Source organism: Drosophila innubila, assembly GCF_004354385.1.
Source record: "Drosophila innubila isolate TH190305 chromosome 3R unlocalized genomic scaffold, UK_Dinn_1.0 2_E_3R, whole genome shotgun sequence".
Classification (NCBI taxonomy): Eukaryota; Metazoa; Arthropoda; class Insecta; order Diptera; family Drosophilidae; genus Drosophila; species Drosophila innubila.
In genome coordinates this window covers 13,852,672-13,866,928 of record NW_022995380.1, presented here as the reverse complement: position 1 = coordinate 13,866,928, position 14,257 = coordinate 13,852,672, and the positions used below count along the sequence as shown (strand labels likewise).

The 14,257-nt window shown below is 43.2% G+C and overlaps 4 protein-coding genes across 6 annotated transcripts; 2 read left to right on the top strand and 2 right to left on the bottom strand.

Moving 5' to 3' along the window:
• Positions 1–30: 30 nt before the first annotated feature.
• On the bottom strand, positions 31–1,812 carry LOC117791417 (cell cycle checkpoint protein RAD1). 3 transcript variants are annotated; one of them, XM_034631156.1, is made up of 3 exons: positions 1,052–1,197; positions 271–990; positions 31–176 (listed from the first exon to the last, which is right to left on the bottom strand). In XM_034631156.1, the coding sequence occupies exons 1-2, from the start codon at positions 1,148–1,150 to the stop codon at positions 271–273; spliced, it is 819 nt and encodes a 272-aa protein (XP_034487047.1). In that variant the 5' UTR covers positions 1,151–1,197; the 3' UTR covers positions 31–176. The 3 variants fall into 3 exon arrangements, 1 of the variants encoding a protein (XP_034487047.1); XR_004618045.1 differs by lacking the exon at positions 31–176 and adding an exon at positions 1,673–1,812 and having other exon boundaries at positions 854–990; positions 1,052–1,607; XR_004618046.1 differs by lacking the exon at positions 31–176 and adding an exon at positions 1,673–1,812 and having other exon boundaries at positions 854–990; positions 1,052–1,604.
• Positions 1,813–2,014: 202 nt separating this feature from the next.
• LOC117790487 (Bloom syndrome protein homolog) lies at positions 2,015–6,726 on the top strand. The gene is made up of 4 exons (XM_034629945.1): positions 2,015–2,247; positions 2,311–4,295; positions 4,554–5,376; positions 5,444–6,726. The coding sequence occupies exons 1-4, from the start codon at positions 2,136–2,138 to the stop codon at positions 6,682–6,684; spliced, it is 4,161 nt and encodes a 1,386-aa protein (XP_034485836.1). The 5' UTR covers positions 2,015–2,135; the 3' UTR covers positions 6,685–6,726.
• LOC117790488 (thiamin pyrophosphokinase 1) lies at positions 6,690–7,978 on the bottom strand. Its single transcript, XM_034629946.1, has 3 exons — positions 7,644–7,978; positions 7,041–7,577; positions 6,690–6,982 (listed from the first exon to the last, which is right to left on the bottom strand). Exons 1-3 carry the CDS (start codon positions 7,960–7,962, stop codon positions 6,837–6,839), a joined length of 1,002 nt encoding a protein of 333 aa, XP_034485837.1. The 5' UTR covers positions 7,963–7,978; the 3' UTR covers positions 6,690–6,836.
• Positions 7,979–8,134: 156 nt separating this feature from the next.
• LOC117789866 lies at positions 8,135–13,787 on the top strand. The gene is made up of 3 exons (XM_034629029.1): positions 8,135–8,330; positions 8,394–9,664; positions 10,712–13,787. The coding sequence occupies exons 2-3, from the start codon at positions 8,405–8,407 to the stop codon at positions 13,436–13,438; spliced, it is 3,987 nt and encodes a 1,328-aa protein (XP_034484920.1). The 5' UTR covers positions 8,135–8,330; positions 8,394–8,404; the 3' UTR covers positions 13,439–13,787.
• The last annotated feature ends 470 nt before the right edge of the window (positions 13,788–14,257 follow it).

Genomic DNA, 14,257 nt, shown 5'->3' with positions numbered 1-14,257 from the left:
CAGTAGGTTAAATGTTAAGCCTTTGATGAATATGTTCTAAAAAAGCAATTTCTTTATTCTCAAAATAAACCTGTTTACAATTCAACCTGATACGCACATTTTTGTAACTTATGAATCCCATTTATTTTGTCATACAGGGCATTCTAACAGAATGAATGACTGTGCTGCCAGATAGTCTGAAAACAGCGTTTCAAATTAGTCGATGCATTAAACGATATTTATATTAAATGACTAAAATCGATGTTTGTGTTTCTGATAATTGATTAATACCTAATTTACTTCCAGTAACGGTGTTATGAAAAACCGCACATACATTTCCTCCTGATCATCTGACTGCATCATAAAATGCAGCTCCAGCAGACCACTGGCATCTGTTTTGATAGCCACCTTTGTGGCCACCTGTAATGCCTTATTGGTCAACCGTATCTGTTGGCTTTTATACTGGGCCACTGTTGTCTCGCGGCAGTTAAACAAAATAATCATGTCACTTGATTTCGCCACTTCCACGCTGGATTCAGCCTGCATGACGCCGAGCGTGGCAATCTTGAAGTGGGGTTTCAATGGCGAAATCGTGAATTCATATTCCTCAGCAGCTTTATCCAGTTCGTGAAAAATGTTGGACAGATCTGGACCACGCATAAATATTGTATTTAAACTGGAGCTGTTCGCGTCCAGTTCATACTCCATGGGCTCCTCCACGTTGGTTGTCTTAATAGCGCACTCTGTGCTCACCTGCTCGTCGTCGTGGGGCTCCAGTAAGATCAGTAATGGCGATCCTTCACCCTTATACAACATTTTGATGCCACAATCAGCCAGCCCAAAGAGACTCAGGCACTCGGCTAGCACATTGATCTTCACGCTGAAGCTTTGAGAGTCCTGAATGTGGAATTCCGCAAAAAAGGCAGGCGCAATGAAAATGGTGGCCTGAATAGATTTGCCCTGTTCCACAGTAATAAGTAGTCCATCCTCACTAGCTTGGAGTGTGCCAAACTGTAAAGGGAAAGGGAACTCTGTAATGGTTGTGATTCTGATTGATAATAAAAGCATTTACATCACTGAAGCAGATGGACTTGATGGCTGCGTAAAAGGTCTTGATGTGATCCAAGCGGCACACAAATTTATATTCTTCATACTGCGATTGTGTCAACATTTTGCGATTTTTAATAATACCCTTCGCGTAGAGCAACTTCGAATGCTGCATTAATCCACGTAAATGTCTTCGTGAAAGTATCTAAACTGCTCCAGCGTCAAGATCTGTTCGCGTGGCACGAGATTTAATACCTGGTGCAAACGCTGTGCCAGCACATGTTCACAGGTGAACGCAATGCAATCACTATCGGTGCTCGATCTCGGCTCCTGCTCCTGATCTTCTAGCAACTGCAGGACACACCGCTGGAAATAACGACACTTGCAATAATTAATGCCAGGTAAAATGCGCATCACATGCGCCGAGTTCCGCTTGCTGATCAACTCGACAATTCGGCGTAATCGATCGGGTGTGTAATAAACAACTATGGCCCATTCATCGAGCAGTCGAAGTGCTCGCTCCAAAAGATCCTCTCCTAGTAGGGCCGTCAGTTCGGTAAACAGCTGGGATCGTTCATCTGCTGGCGAATGTTTAGCTTAAGCATTTGAGCAATGCATAATCAGTTTATATATGGACATATATTACCTGTGGAAAGGCTATTGCCATCAGTTCTCTGGTATTTATTAAAAATCTGCTGTATCAGTCCGGGTAAAAATAAATCTGTTGATGTTATATCCTTGAAGTCAAGCGCCATTTGGGCTATAGCCCGACTCGATTTCTTATCGATTAAATCGATTTTAATTTCTTTGTGTTGATTTGGTTAAAACGACACGATCTGTTATCGATAAGTTTCATTTCAATTGTATTTTGTGTAAGTCGATTTGGTTTTAAAAAACCGATTTAAATCGATCCAAATTAATGCAACGAAACGATAAACTGCCTATTCTTGCATTTCTTCGATAAGCTCTGACAACTCTTATCGATAACAAAGAGATGAAGTGTTGCCCGCGTTTTTATTTTATTTAGTTTGTTTACGTTGTCCGATTCAGTTAATGTAGTTTTTAAGTTTGAATACAAAGTTGTGTCAAGTTGTAAATATCGTTACACGATGTCTAGGAAACCCATTGTTCAAAACAAACAGCTGTCAATGACTGCATTCCTTGGATTAGATGGAAGCAGTCAAAGTCAATCGTCGCAATCTCAGAAAGTCGCACGAAAAAGTTGTTTAAATCACACACAAACCAACTTGCAGATGTAAACAATAACAATATTATGTATTTCAGATATTTTGGAGGCAAAGACAGCTAAAGCAAAGTTTTACAACCCCATTTATCTGGATTCTTCATCATCTGACGAGGATGATGCGGAAACACAAAAGCCACTCTCTACTACATTGGCATTGTCAAAGAATAAGGCGCCGGACAAAGACGCCAATGACAATTCGCTTATCAAAAGGTATAGCTTTGATAATGTTAAGCAATCGCCATTGGCACCACTTGCCACGGCAACAGGCTCAAGTGTTAAAATGAACTTTGACAACTTCGAAGAGGCGCTGAAACAGGATGCAACTTATCAAGCGTCATTGTCAAAGCTAAATGGACACATCAATAAGCTGTCCATGTCCCCACGTAAGCCAGTATCATTGTCACTGTCGCCGCTAAAGCCTCCAGTCGTTGAAAAGCCAGTATTGAATATTTCAAATGGAAGCAGTTCCCAAGATAGTTTTGATATATTGGTGAGTCAAACACAAAAGGAGAAGCCGACTCTAAAAACAGAACAATCCAGCAACTCGGACAAACAAACGCCAGATCCAATCTCCTCGAATTTTGCTTCAAGTGTAAAGAAAGACCTGGATTTAAGCTCGCCAGTGGTGTTACCAGCTCCTACGGTGAAGCCCAAACTAAAAATTGTCTTTAGCAATTCACTTGGCGATTACTTACGGGATTTGGGACAATATGATATTGATATAAGTAAAACGGAATTTGGCCAACAGAATGAAGCATTACTAAAGAGTACAATGGGCTCATACAAGACCAGGTACATTGAACTAATGGAAAAGTATTGTGAGGTAATTGATCAAATACCTGCTGTTCACTTCAATGAAATCGACGGATTTGAGGCAAACACATTTCTTAAGCTTAAGGTAATGCGTCAAAAGTTCAAGGCGCGAACTCAACTACTAGAGAGGCAAATAGAGCGTCAAAAGCGGGAACGTGAGGCACAGGCGGATGTGACGGAATGTGACTTTGATGCTATGGAACGGGAGGAGCGAGAAATGCAGGCAGAACTGAAGCAGGCTCAAGTAGAAACACCAAGTAGCTATGCAACTGCAGCCTCAGAGGATCAATACGAGGAGGAGCCCAGTGATATTGAACTTAACACAAAGCCGACAACATCTAAACCAAATACAAGATATACCAATGGTCCGCCAGATGATTTTGATGATCTGGTACCCGTGTCAAGTCCCCACCATGGCTCTGACGATGATGATTACTTAGCTCAGAGCATGCGGCTTGACGATGAAGAAATTTACAGCTCTACACAGTATACAGAAAAGCTTGTCCAGCCCGTCCAGTCCACCAAGAGCTTGCCCAAATCTAACGTCGATTCAGATGATGATTTCGAGGACACATTAAAGCAAATACGGGAAGAGCATGAAGCTTTACAAGGTCGTAAGTCCCAGTATAATAACTATGCCTATGCCGACTTTGAGGCTGTGAAGCAACCAACCTCTAAAAAAGATCCGGAACCTGCACAGCGCATTAATTTTGCTGAAAGTAAACAGCCTACAGTCAATCTCGACGATGATGGCTTTCCAGAGTACGATCCGGCTCTTTTTGAGCAGGCGCATGCTAAAGCAGCTGCCAGCATTGATTTGACCTCTGATGGGCCCAGTACAAGTCTCTCCGTCAGCATGGCAAGTAAAACTACTAAGCCGGCTACTGCACAAAAGATATCGGGTAATTTCCATGCCAATGTTCACAATGATGGTATCACCGGAGAGTTCGATGGTCAAAAATTCGAGCATTCAACACGCTTGATGCAGGCACTCAGCTTCAGCTTTGGCTTGAGAAGTTTCCGACCTAATCAATTGCAGGTGATTAATGCGGCACTGTTGGGCAATGATTGTTTTGTACTTATGCCCACTGGAGGCGGAAAATCCCTATGCTATCAATTGCCCGCCATTCTCACTGAAGGCGTCACCATCGTCATCAGTCCGCTTAAGTCGTTAATTTTTGATCAGGTCAACAAACTAGCCTCTCTAGACGTAAGTATCAACAAGAATGAAAGATTATCTTCGGTATGCCGTGGATTTAATACCCATGCAGAGTGCTGTAATCAACTGATCTCTTCCTTGGCAGCTATAGTATATAGAGGATTGATTGAGATATCTCAAAAACAGTAATGTTCATTATCTTTCGATCTTTTCTATGGAATCTGTACATGATCATGATTATGACAGCCTCTGCAAAGGTATATTTAATTGTAAATAATAATATATTAAGCTACATATAATCCCTTTTAGATTTGTGCAAAGTCAATGTCTGGTGAGCAGACATTGGATGAAGCTATGTCAATTTACCGCGACCTCGAGATGCATCCTCCGCTGGTCAAGTTGCTGTATGTAACACCGGAGAAAATTTCTAGTTCTGCGCGATTTCAAGATACTCTGGACCAGCTGAATGCCAACAATTATATCAGCCGATTTGTGATTGACGAGGCTCATTGTGTTTCCCAGTGGGGACATGACTTTAGGCCCGACTACAAGAAGTTAGGAATTCTCCGCAAACGTTTTCCCAATGTGCCATCAATGGCACTGACTGCAACGGCTACGCCACGTGTCCGCCAGGATATATTGCAGCAGCTGAATCTGACGCATTGCAAGTGGTTCCTCTCGAGCTTTAATCGAAGCAATTTACGCTACCAGGTGCTGCCCAAGAAAGGTGTCGCGACAGTAGACGACATGCGGAGTTTCATACAAACGCGACCGTCTACATCCAGTGGGATCATCTATTGTCTTTCTCGCAAGGAATGTGATGAGGTGGCCAGTAAGATGTGTGCGGCAGGGATACGTGCGTCTGCCTACCATGCTGGCCTGACGGATAAGGCGCGTGAATCTCGTCAAAAGGATTGGATAACGAACAAAGTGCGCGTTATATGCGCAACTATTGCCTTTGGCATGGGCATTGACAAGCCCGATGTACGCTTTGTGCTGCACTACTCGCTGCCCAAGTCCATAGAGGGTTACTACCAGGAAGCGGGTCGCGCTGGGCGTGACGGAGAAATAGCCGATTGCATCCTTTACTACAACTACAGTGATATGATGCGACTTAAGAAAATGATGGATGGTAAGAGGCAAACAAATATAATATTATTCAAGTTGCAAATTGCATCTAACTAAATCTCCAATTGCAGCCGACCGAGCGCTCCAGTATCATGTGAAGAAGATTCATATTGATAACCTGCATCGTATTGTCGGCTACTGTGAGAATATCACCGATTGCCGTCGCGCCCAGCAACTGGACTATTTTGGAGAGCATTTTACCAGTGAACAGTGCCTGGAGAATCGTCAAACTGCCTGTGATAACTGCTTGAAGAAACGCAGTTATCAGCAGATCGATGTGCTTGAGCAGTGTCGTAAGGCGGCTTGTGCTGTTCGAGATTTGTGCAGTGGTCGGTCGCGCTTCACGTTGCTCCATTTGGCGGATGTGCTAAAGGGCTCAATGATTAAAAAAATTGTTGATTTCGGGCACAATAAGACGCCTCACCATGGCGCACTTAAGGACTGGGACAAATCAGATGTGCAGCGGTTGCTCCGTTTAATGGTGCTCAGGGATTATCTTAAGGAGGACCTTATCTTTTCCAAGGATATTCCGCAGGCCTATCTGTACCTGGGCAACAACATCAATGGTCTAATGAAAGAGACGCCCAAAATTGAATTTGCGCTCACACGCAAAGAAGGCGGCGGCTCCAAAGTGGTGGCCACCGTCTCAGAACCGACGTCAGCCGGAAATAGTGATTTGCGTCATATTCACGATCGCTGCTATAGCGATCTGCTTGATTTGTGCCGCACCATTGCCGCTGCTCGTAATGTGACAATGGCCAGTATAATGAATATGCAAGCACTGAAGGCCATGGCTGAGGAGCTGCCGACTACCGAGAAGGATATGTGCGCCATTCCGCACGTCACAAAGGCCAATTTCGATAAGTACGGAGCTAAACTTCTGGAGATCACAAATGGCTATGCATTGGAAAAGGATTGCCTGCAGGTCATGCAGGATATTGAAGCCACTGAATCCTCTGCGACCGTGCCGACAACGCCAGCACACGACGATAACGATTGGGCACAAGCTGCTGCATCACAAGGCGCTGGTGGATCAGCTGGTGGTGGTATGCGCGGCGGTAAACGCAAAAGAGCCTGGCGAGGACGCGCCACTGGAGCTGCGACTGCCAAGCGTTATAAAGGCGCGGCGTCTGCTGCTGCTTCTCCTGCGGCGGCGCGTAAGAAGGCCACACCAGCGAGAGCTGCTCGTGGCGCCGGAAGTAGCGCTGCTTCCAAACGTGGAGCTGCCCGTGGTGGCTCCAGCTCTTGGTTGGGTAAAAAAACGGGCACCAGTACTGGGTTTCAACTAATGCCATTGCCTGGATCAAGATAGTTAAGTTTGCGAAACAATAAACAGTTTTTTATCACTTTGAAATAACAACAATTGTGCTTAAACCGTAATTAATTTAGTCTCCAAGTGGAACTTTCATCGAAAAAAGGAATACTATATATATAACTATAATTATATGTAAGCTTGCTGACAATTTATTGTGCTGTTGACCGTATTTTCTCCTCAAAATCGTAGGCACCCATTGACCAAATCAAATTGCTATCTGTCTGCACTTGAACAAACTCTGTTGAATAAGTATTCGATGTGCTGACCATCCCACCAAACTCCATCTGTGCGTGGTCTGGAATCAAAGAGATAAACTTGAAATTATCATAAATGAGAGATGCCATAACACCTACACAGATTCCACTTAAGTCCCGTTGTTGTCACATTGTGGGCTGCACTTCCCACTGGCATTAGAGAGCACCATCGTTGATTAGTTACCAGATCTAAGGGCACCTGGATTGTGTGCTTTCCTGGTCGCAGCAGCCATGTTATGGAATCCCCACTGAGCAGATACACATTGCAGTTGTCCTTTTGCATTTTGTACAATGTATTCAGATTTGCCATTACCTGATCCAATCGACCCGAGGAATCATGAAAGACAACAACATCACGCACTTTGCGCTGTTGCATCACCGGTTGCAGCACTGTAAACGCTTTGGTGAAGTCTGTGGCATCCTGATCGGGTGTGTTGATCTTTGGTGTTGATTTGAAAAACTCAACTGTTTCTTCGGTTATGGAATCAAAATCGCCTGTTATCAAATCTGGTGGTTCAACCATTTCTGGCGATCCACTGTCATTATTGCCCTTTGTATGTACACTGCCGGCTGCTTGGGTTGTTATAAAGTTGCGCCAGTGATTGGATCCACCGTCAACTGCACATCTTATGGTTGCTGGTTGGATAAATTTGAAAGAGCTAAGTGCATTTGTTGTTGTTTTTATTTACGATTTATGGTTACCATTCTTCCATAACAGCTTGACCACGTGCGGGGGAACTTGAATTTGTCTGTTAAGTACAATACAAACATGGCCATTAGGGCCCAGCCTGAAATTCTCACTAATTAAATTGCTGGGCATCCATTTGAATTCCTTTGGTGGAATTGTGTGGTCCATTTGTTGTCTAAAACCGATTGTTGTTTTGGTGCAGAAATTGCGTGGGTGAGCCGCAATGCTGCCAGACTGCTTAAAAATGAGCCAGTCATCTGGCAACGTCATGACAGTGCCCGCACTGCGCAATAATTTGAAAGTTGCATTTTTGATAGCTGCCGCTGCTGCCATCTTACGGCAGCGCGTGCCGTTTAATCGTACGAAACTCATAAGATTTGAATTATTATGCAAGGCACGACCTGGCATATTTCATAGTTCCAAAAAAAAAAAAAAAACAATTGTAAAACTTGAACAGCCACTTCGTCAACAAACAACGCCGTCGCAATACCGATAATTCGTGGCTTGCGACTCTGCGACGCCGCAAACAAAATGGCTCTGATTTTTGCAGACTAAAAAAGTTTCGTTTGAATTTTCGCAATTGAAAATCTATGAAATCCAAGTGGACTGAAACAATAGTAATGTAATTTTCAAGTGCCATGTGCGAGAGTGTAGCCAAGATGATGATGGTTCTAAGATTTGTCAAGTGAAACGATGCGAAAGTGCGTGAATGAGATTTAAATACGAAAACTAGTTCTTATAAAACTTCACGCACACACGCACAGCCTCCCCAAAAATGGAAGGTATGGACTTGTGGACGTCCATGTTTTCGACAGACTTCGAGGAGGAGGAGGGAGGGGACGGCGAGGGAGATAATTATAATCATGGCAACAACATGCACGCAGACGAGTTTATGTGCGAAGAGATGGAGGAGGCGGAGGAGGCTGAAATAGACGAGATTGATGATGATGATGTTGATCATCATGATGGGGAACGGGGACATAGAAAGCAAAAGGGACATGAACCTGATGACGATGCCATATTTGATTTTGAACTGGAGCCTATTATTAGTATTGCTGAGCCAGGACCAGAGTCTGGGCGAAGGGAAAATGCCGCATTGGCGCCACCAATACCATCCGGTCCACCTGTAAGGGCTTCGCATCGTCAGTCGCTGCCAGCATCATTTGGGTCATCCATAATGCCAAGAGGATCGGGTGCTGGGGCAGCTGCAACGCGTCCAACAACATCACAAATCAATGCAACCGATGAAAACGGAGTTCCAATTAATTATGAATTGGGTGTCATTTACATTTGTCCTGCTTGCGGAACCGAATATCGACAGCAGGATATGTGGAAGCGTCACATGAACCAAATGCACCAGTATAATACACGGAGAGGCCTCAATTTTGTGGCCATCGATAAGCTGTATCATCGGTGCCTGGAGTGCAACAAGCGGATTGCCATGCACAGTCGGGAAAATCTGCTGAAGCATAAGTTTACCCATTTGCCATATCGGTGCACCAAGTGCTATATATGTAAGCGAGAGTACAAATACAGGCAGGACCTGATGGTGCATCTGCGTATGGTGCACTGTGATGAGGTCGTGGCCATGATGCGGGAAAGCGACGGCACCGCAGGACGAAAGACACGCGTCCGTGAACCGCGCACCGATCCACATTTACCACTTCCAACTGCCCCACTCCATGACGATGACGATGGAGATGGCGATGGCCTGGAAGTGAGGAATGAACATTTAGATTCGGACGGTGCCGGAGTCGTTGAGCCCAGCGTCAGTTTGGATGACGACCTGAGTCGCAGCTCGTTAGCCAAGCGGAAGCGGAGTAATCCAGTTGCAGGCAACGGGAATGGGAATGGCAGCAGTGCCGCAGACATGTGCGAGGATTACATACACTACATGTGCCCGGAATGCAGCACCGACTGCGAAACTCATGCACAGTGGAGTCAACACATTGAGTTCGTGCACGATTATGTCAGTCGGCGAGGACTCAACTTTCGTTGCGTGGATATGCAGATGCAGTGTCTGGAGTGCAAACAGGTAGGACATATTCAAAACATATATTCTGCAAACCTATAATATTTTGAAGAGGATTTAATTCAAGGGAGACAGAGCCTATGATTTTAAATTGTGTTCCAGGCTTTAGGTAAAAATTATTAAACAAAAAAATTTTTTGAACGAATTAAAAAATGTTTGAATGCAGAATGTATTTAGAGGCCAAATCATAATCAAAATGACATACCGATTGAAAATCGGTTCAGTTTTGATCAAGTTATGAAAGTTTAAGGTTGGTCAGACTGCAGATTTAGTCACTTTACAAGTCCAAATTTTTATTCAATTTCACATGATTTTTTACAAAAAATTGAAAGGCCTCAGAATGAAGTTTAAAGTGTTGTTTTATACTAATTATGATATAAGGAGTTGATTAAAAGTGAAAACTTGAGATTTAAAATTTTGAATTTTCGAAATTTCAAAGGGGGGACCCTTACCATCGAAATCGAATCTTGGTCGAAAATAATGAAATTTTCTAAATGAACAAAAATTGAATACAGAATGAATTTAGAGGCCAAATCATGATCAAAATGACATTCCGTTTGAAAATCTATTCAGTTTTGATCAAGCTATGACAGTTGGAAGTTGGACAACTCTTTGACCTAGCAACTTAACCACAACCGTACCGGTGCAAACGTTTCGGTATTCGGTTCTTGACAGAGAATTTTCATTCGGTTACGGTTTCTGTTCCGGTACTAAAAATGAAACGGTTAGTTTCGGTTAACGATAAAATAATTTTAAAAAGCTTTCATATTTTTGTTTTTATGAACCTATGAAATCAATAATATTTTATTAACTCAATAACTTAGTTATTCATGTTTTTAATTTGATCAGATAAGCTCATATTACATATAATTTTAATTCAAATATAAAATTACTAAGCTTACAGAATATTGACCATTTAAAACATTGATAAAATGTAGCAATTATTATAAATTTTGTTAGAAGTGTTTGCAGGCTTGTAGGATACTCAAAATCCTGTTAGACAACAATTCTAATTGTGTATAACAATTCTGCTTATTCTGCAATCCACAGTTTGTTATACCGAACACGATCAAGACATTGCGGGCTCACAAATTTAGTCATTTGCCGCAGCCGGAATGGATGCGCTGCAAGTTGTGCTACAAGGGCTATACGGAGCATCATGAACTGATAACGCATTTGTTGAAGCATCACCATCTGGAGACTTTAATGCCTGACGTTGAGGAGACGGAGGAGCCGATGCCCAATGCCAATGCCGGAGATGATGGCGAGGATGACTCTGTCAATGATAATGGCAATGGATGCGATGATGAACTGGCGCATTGGGACGAAGCACCACGTCGAGGCGGTCGCATAAGTAGCGATGATATGTACGAACCTCACATTGACTATCTGTGTCCACAGTGCGGCAGGGAATTCATCGAGAAAAAACACTGGCGCACTCATGTCGTTCAAGTTCATGGAATGAACGATTTGGCCAAGTTAAACTTTGAAGTGATCAACGATAGGCAATTGAAATGCACCGAATGCGACAAGATCATCACGAATGCATACGGCATACAGAATGCCCAACAACATCGGATTACGCATCTGCCGTACAAGGCATACGCACGCTGTCGCAAGTGCCATAAATCGTATACGGATCGCAAGGGTTTGGTCAAGCACTTGGCCACATATCATCGTGTTGGATACGAGCCGCGTAGAGTGGCTGGAGGTGCTGGAATGAGTACGGGCAGCGGCTTGGGCATTTCTGCAAGTGGCCCGGCATCATCCAAGTCGCAGACGCCGCGTAAACAAATTGTCACGGTGGCAAATGAAACATACGAGATTATATATTTGGACGAGGAGCAATCATCGCCCAGTAGCAATAACATTAACGAGGAGAACGATTTTGGCGAACAAATGCAAGGAGATGATGATGAATATGTCACCAGTTTAAGCAGTCGTCAGTTGCCGCCAGCTGTTACTCCCAATCCGAATCCCACTTCCAATCTCAATCGCTACAAGTGCGTTGACTGCGGCTCCTTGTTTCCCACACAGGTGGCACTCAAAACGCACATTAGCGAGGAGCACGATTTTATGGATACACAATATAGTGCCAAGAAGTTTGACAACTCCGAACCGACTGATGAAGTTGCTTCCGTTTCCACATCTGCATCCGCTTCGGCTTCTACTCAAGTGCCTGTGGCAGCATCGATTGCCACAGCAAAGACATCAACACCCTCAAGTAGCAGTAAGAAAATAGCACAAATCAATAGCTCAGGTGCATCGACAATAGAGCAAAATTATATATTCCTGTGTCCATCGTGCGGAAAGGCGTACAAGACACAGTTTGAGTGGCGTCGTCACATCAATGATGCCCACAATTTCGACAAGCGTCAATATTTGAATATGCGCCAGTTGGATAAGTATCGTTATCAGTGTACTCAGTGCAGGGATATTGTGAGCAGTTCAAAATTAAAGGGTCTCCAGGATCATCACTTTCGCCATCTTCCCTATCGACTGTATTTGAAGTGTCTCGTCTGTGGCACCTGTTACAATCACAAGCCCAACATTGCGGCTCATCTGCGTACACGTCATAATATCTACGAACGGGATACGCCGTGGCGTGAGCTGCAGCCTAAACCACAGTACAACTATGTGATTATGAAAGACAAGGATAAGGATGCGGAATCTCGCGGTATTTCACCGTCATCATCATCGCCGACACCTGGCAGTAGTAGCATTAATTTGGGACGCTCGCTTAAAGCACAGCCTGGTGGTCTGCCGACTCGACCGGCTGGACTGAATACGTTAGAGGATAGCATTTCATATCATAATGCTGTGGATATGGACTTTATCACGTACTACTGTCCCAAGTGCAACAAGAACTTTGATTCGCATGCCTTCTGGCGCAAACACATCGTGGAACAGCACAATTTCAACAGTCGTCAGGGTCTGAACTTTCGTCAGATCGATATGCATCACTATTTGTGCCTCGAGTGCTACAAGCGGGTGACTGTCACCCATACAAAGGGGGCCATCGGGCAGCTGCAGTCGCACAAGTTCCGACACTTGCCCTATCGCTCTTTCAAATGCTTGACCTGCAATGGAGAATTTGTGCGCAAGCAAATGTTCTTCAAACACTTGAATCGAGAAACAAATCGCTGTGACAACAAACCACTCAGTGACCATGACAACGACAATGATGGCGCAGAGCAGCATGAGACAATTGTCGGAGAAAATGCTATTGATGCTGCTGCTTCAGCTGTAGTGGAAGTCGATCCCGCTGCATATCAGCTATGGTGTCCCCAATGTGGCGACAAGTTTATCACCAGCAGTAAAGCGCTCTGGCGTGAACACATCATCGCGAATCATGGCCTCGGCAAGCGAGAGATGCTCCATATGCGAAAAGTGGTTGATGATCTGTACCACTGCACGGACTGTGACGAGCAGTTGCAAACAAAGCATCTAAGGGTGCTGCAGGAACATCGCTTTAAACACCTGCCCTATGCCGCCTATATACGCTGCCAGCTATGCGAGAATCAGCAGGATGAACTGGGTCATGGGGCTGTTGCAGCTGGTCTGCACAGTATGCAAGAGTTGCAGCAACACATACGCGACAAGCATCCCGACGTATCCGAGAATGATGAGCAAATGCTGTCGCTACTAGATGATGAGGACATCCAGCTGGCAAACAATGAGTCGACTGGCAATGGCCGATATATGCCGCTTCCGCCGCATTTGCTGGATGACGATGCTGATGACATGGATTTTGAGGCACAGTATCTGCTAGGTTAGACATAGTGTTGAAAACCGCTTGCTTAGCGCTCCTAATAGGAGTCAACTCTCATCCATGAACTTAAGTATTTATAAATATTTAATGATATTATTTTACACTCATGTAAATCTCACATATACGAGTAGATATTAGATAACTGACTATTTATTATTAAATTTTGGGTCGACTACCTGTTCCCATGCCCCGATCATTAAATATATAACTACCTTTAACTATAGAGAACTTAAGCTATTTGAAATGTAACTAATATGCTATTTAAATTTAAGCTGCTGTTTATTTCTTTATTCATTTATTGAGATTATATATAATAAGGTTGATCCCGGAAATAAAAACTATGATATAGTTAAACCTTGTATTAGCTAAACATTTTACTAATAAACATTTTGGTATTTTGGGTTTACGGCAGCTTTCAATTTTAATCCGCCCCTATTTTTTTTAGTTTAAATTTGTAGTAATTCGTTAATTTATATACAAATAAATATGAAATTTGATCAGAAAAGCACTAAACTGACTTTATATATGCATTTAATAAATTGTGAATGTTTGCAATCAGAAGAGCGCCTTATCATAATATATGATACAGGAATCGCAAATTAGAGTTATGAGATTACAAGCTCAAAAATGCTGCTCTTATACATGACCTTTATGTGTTCACAGCTGTCTAAAAAATTTATATCCTACTGTGAATATCGACAGTTTTGTAAGTTATCTGCGAATGTTGTGAGGGAAAAAAAATTTTGGAATCAAGTGGACCACATATTTTGCTTTTATATTTATTATATTAGTAATAGTGATTCTTATATATTAATTTTTAATTT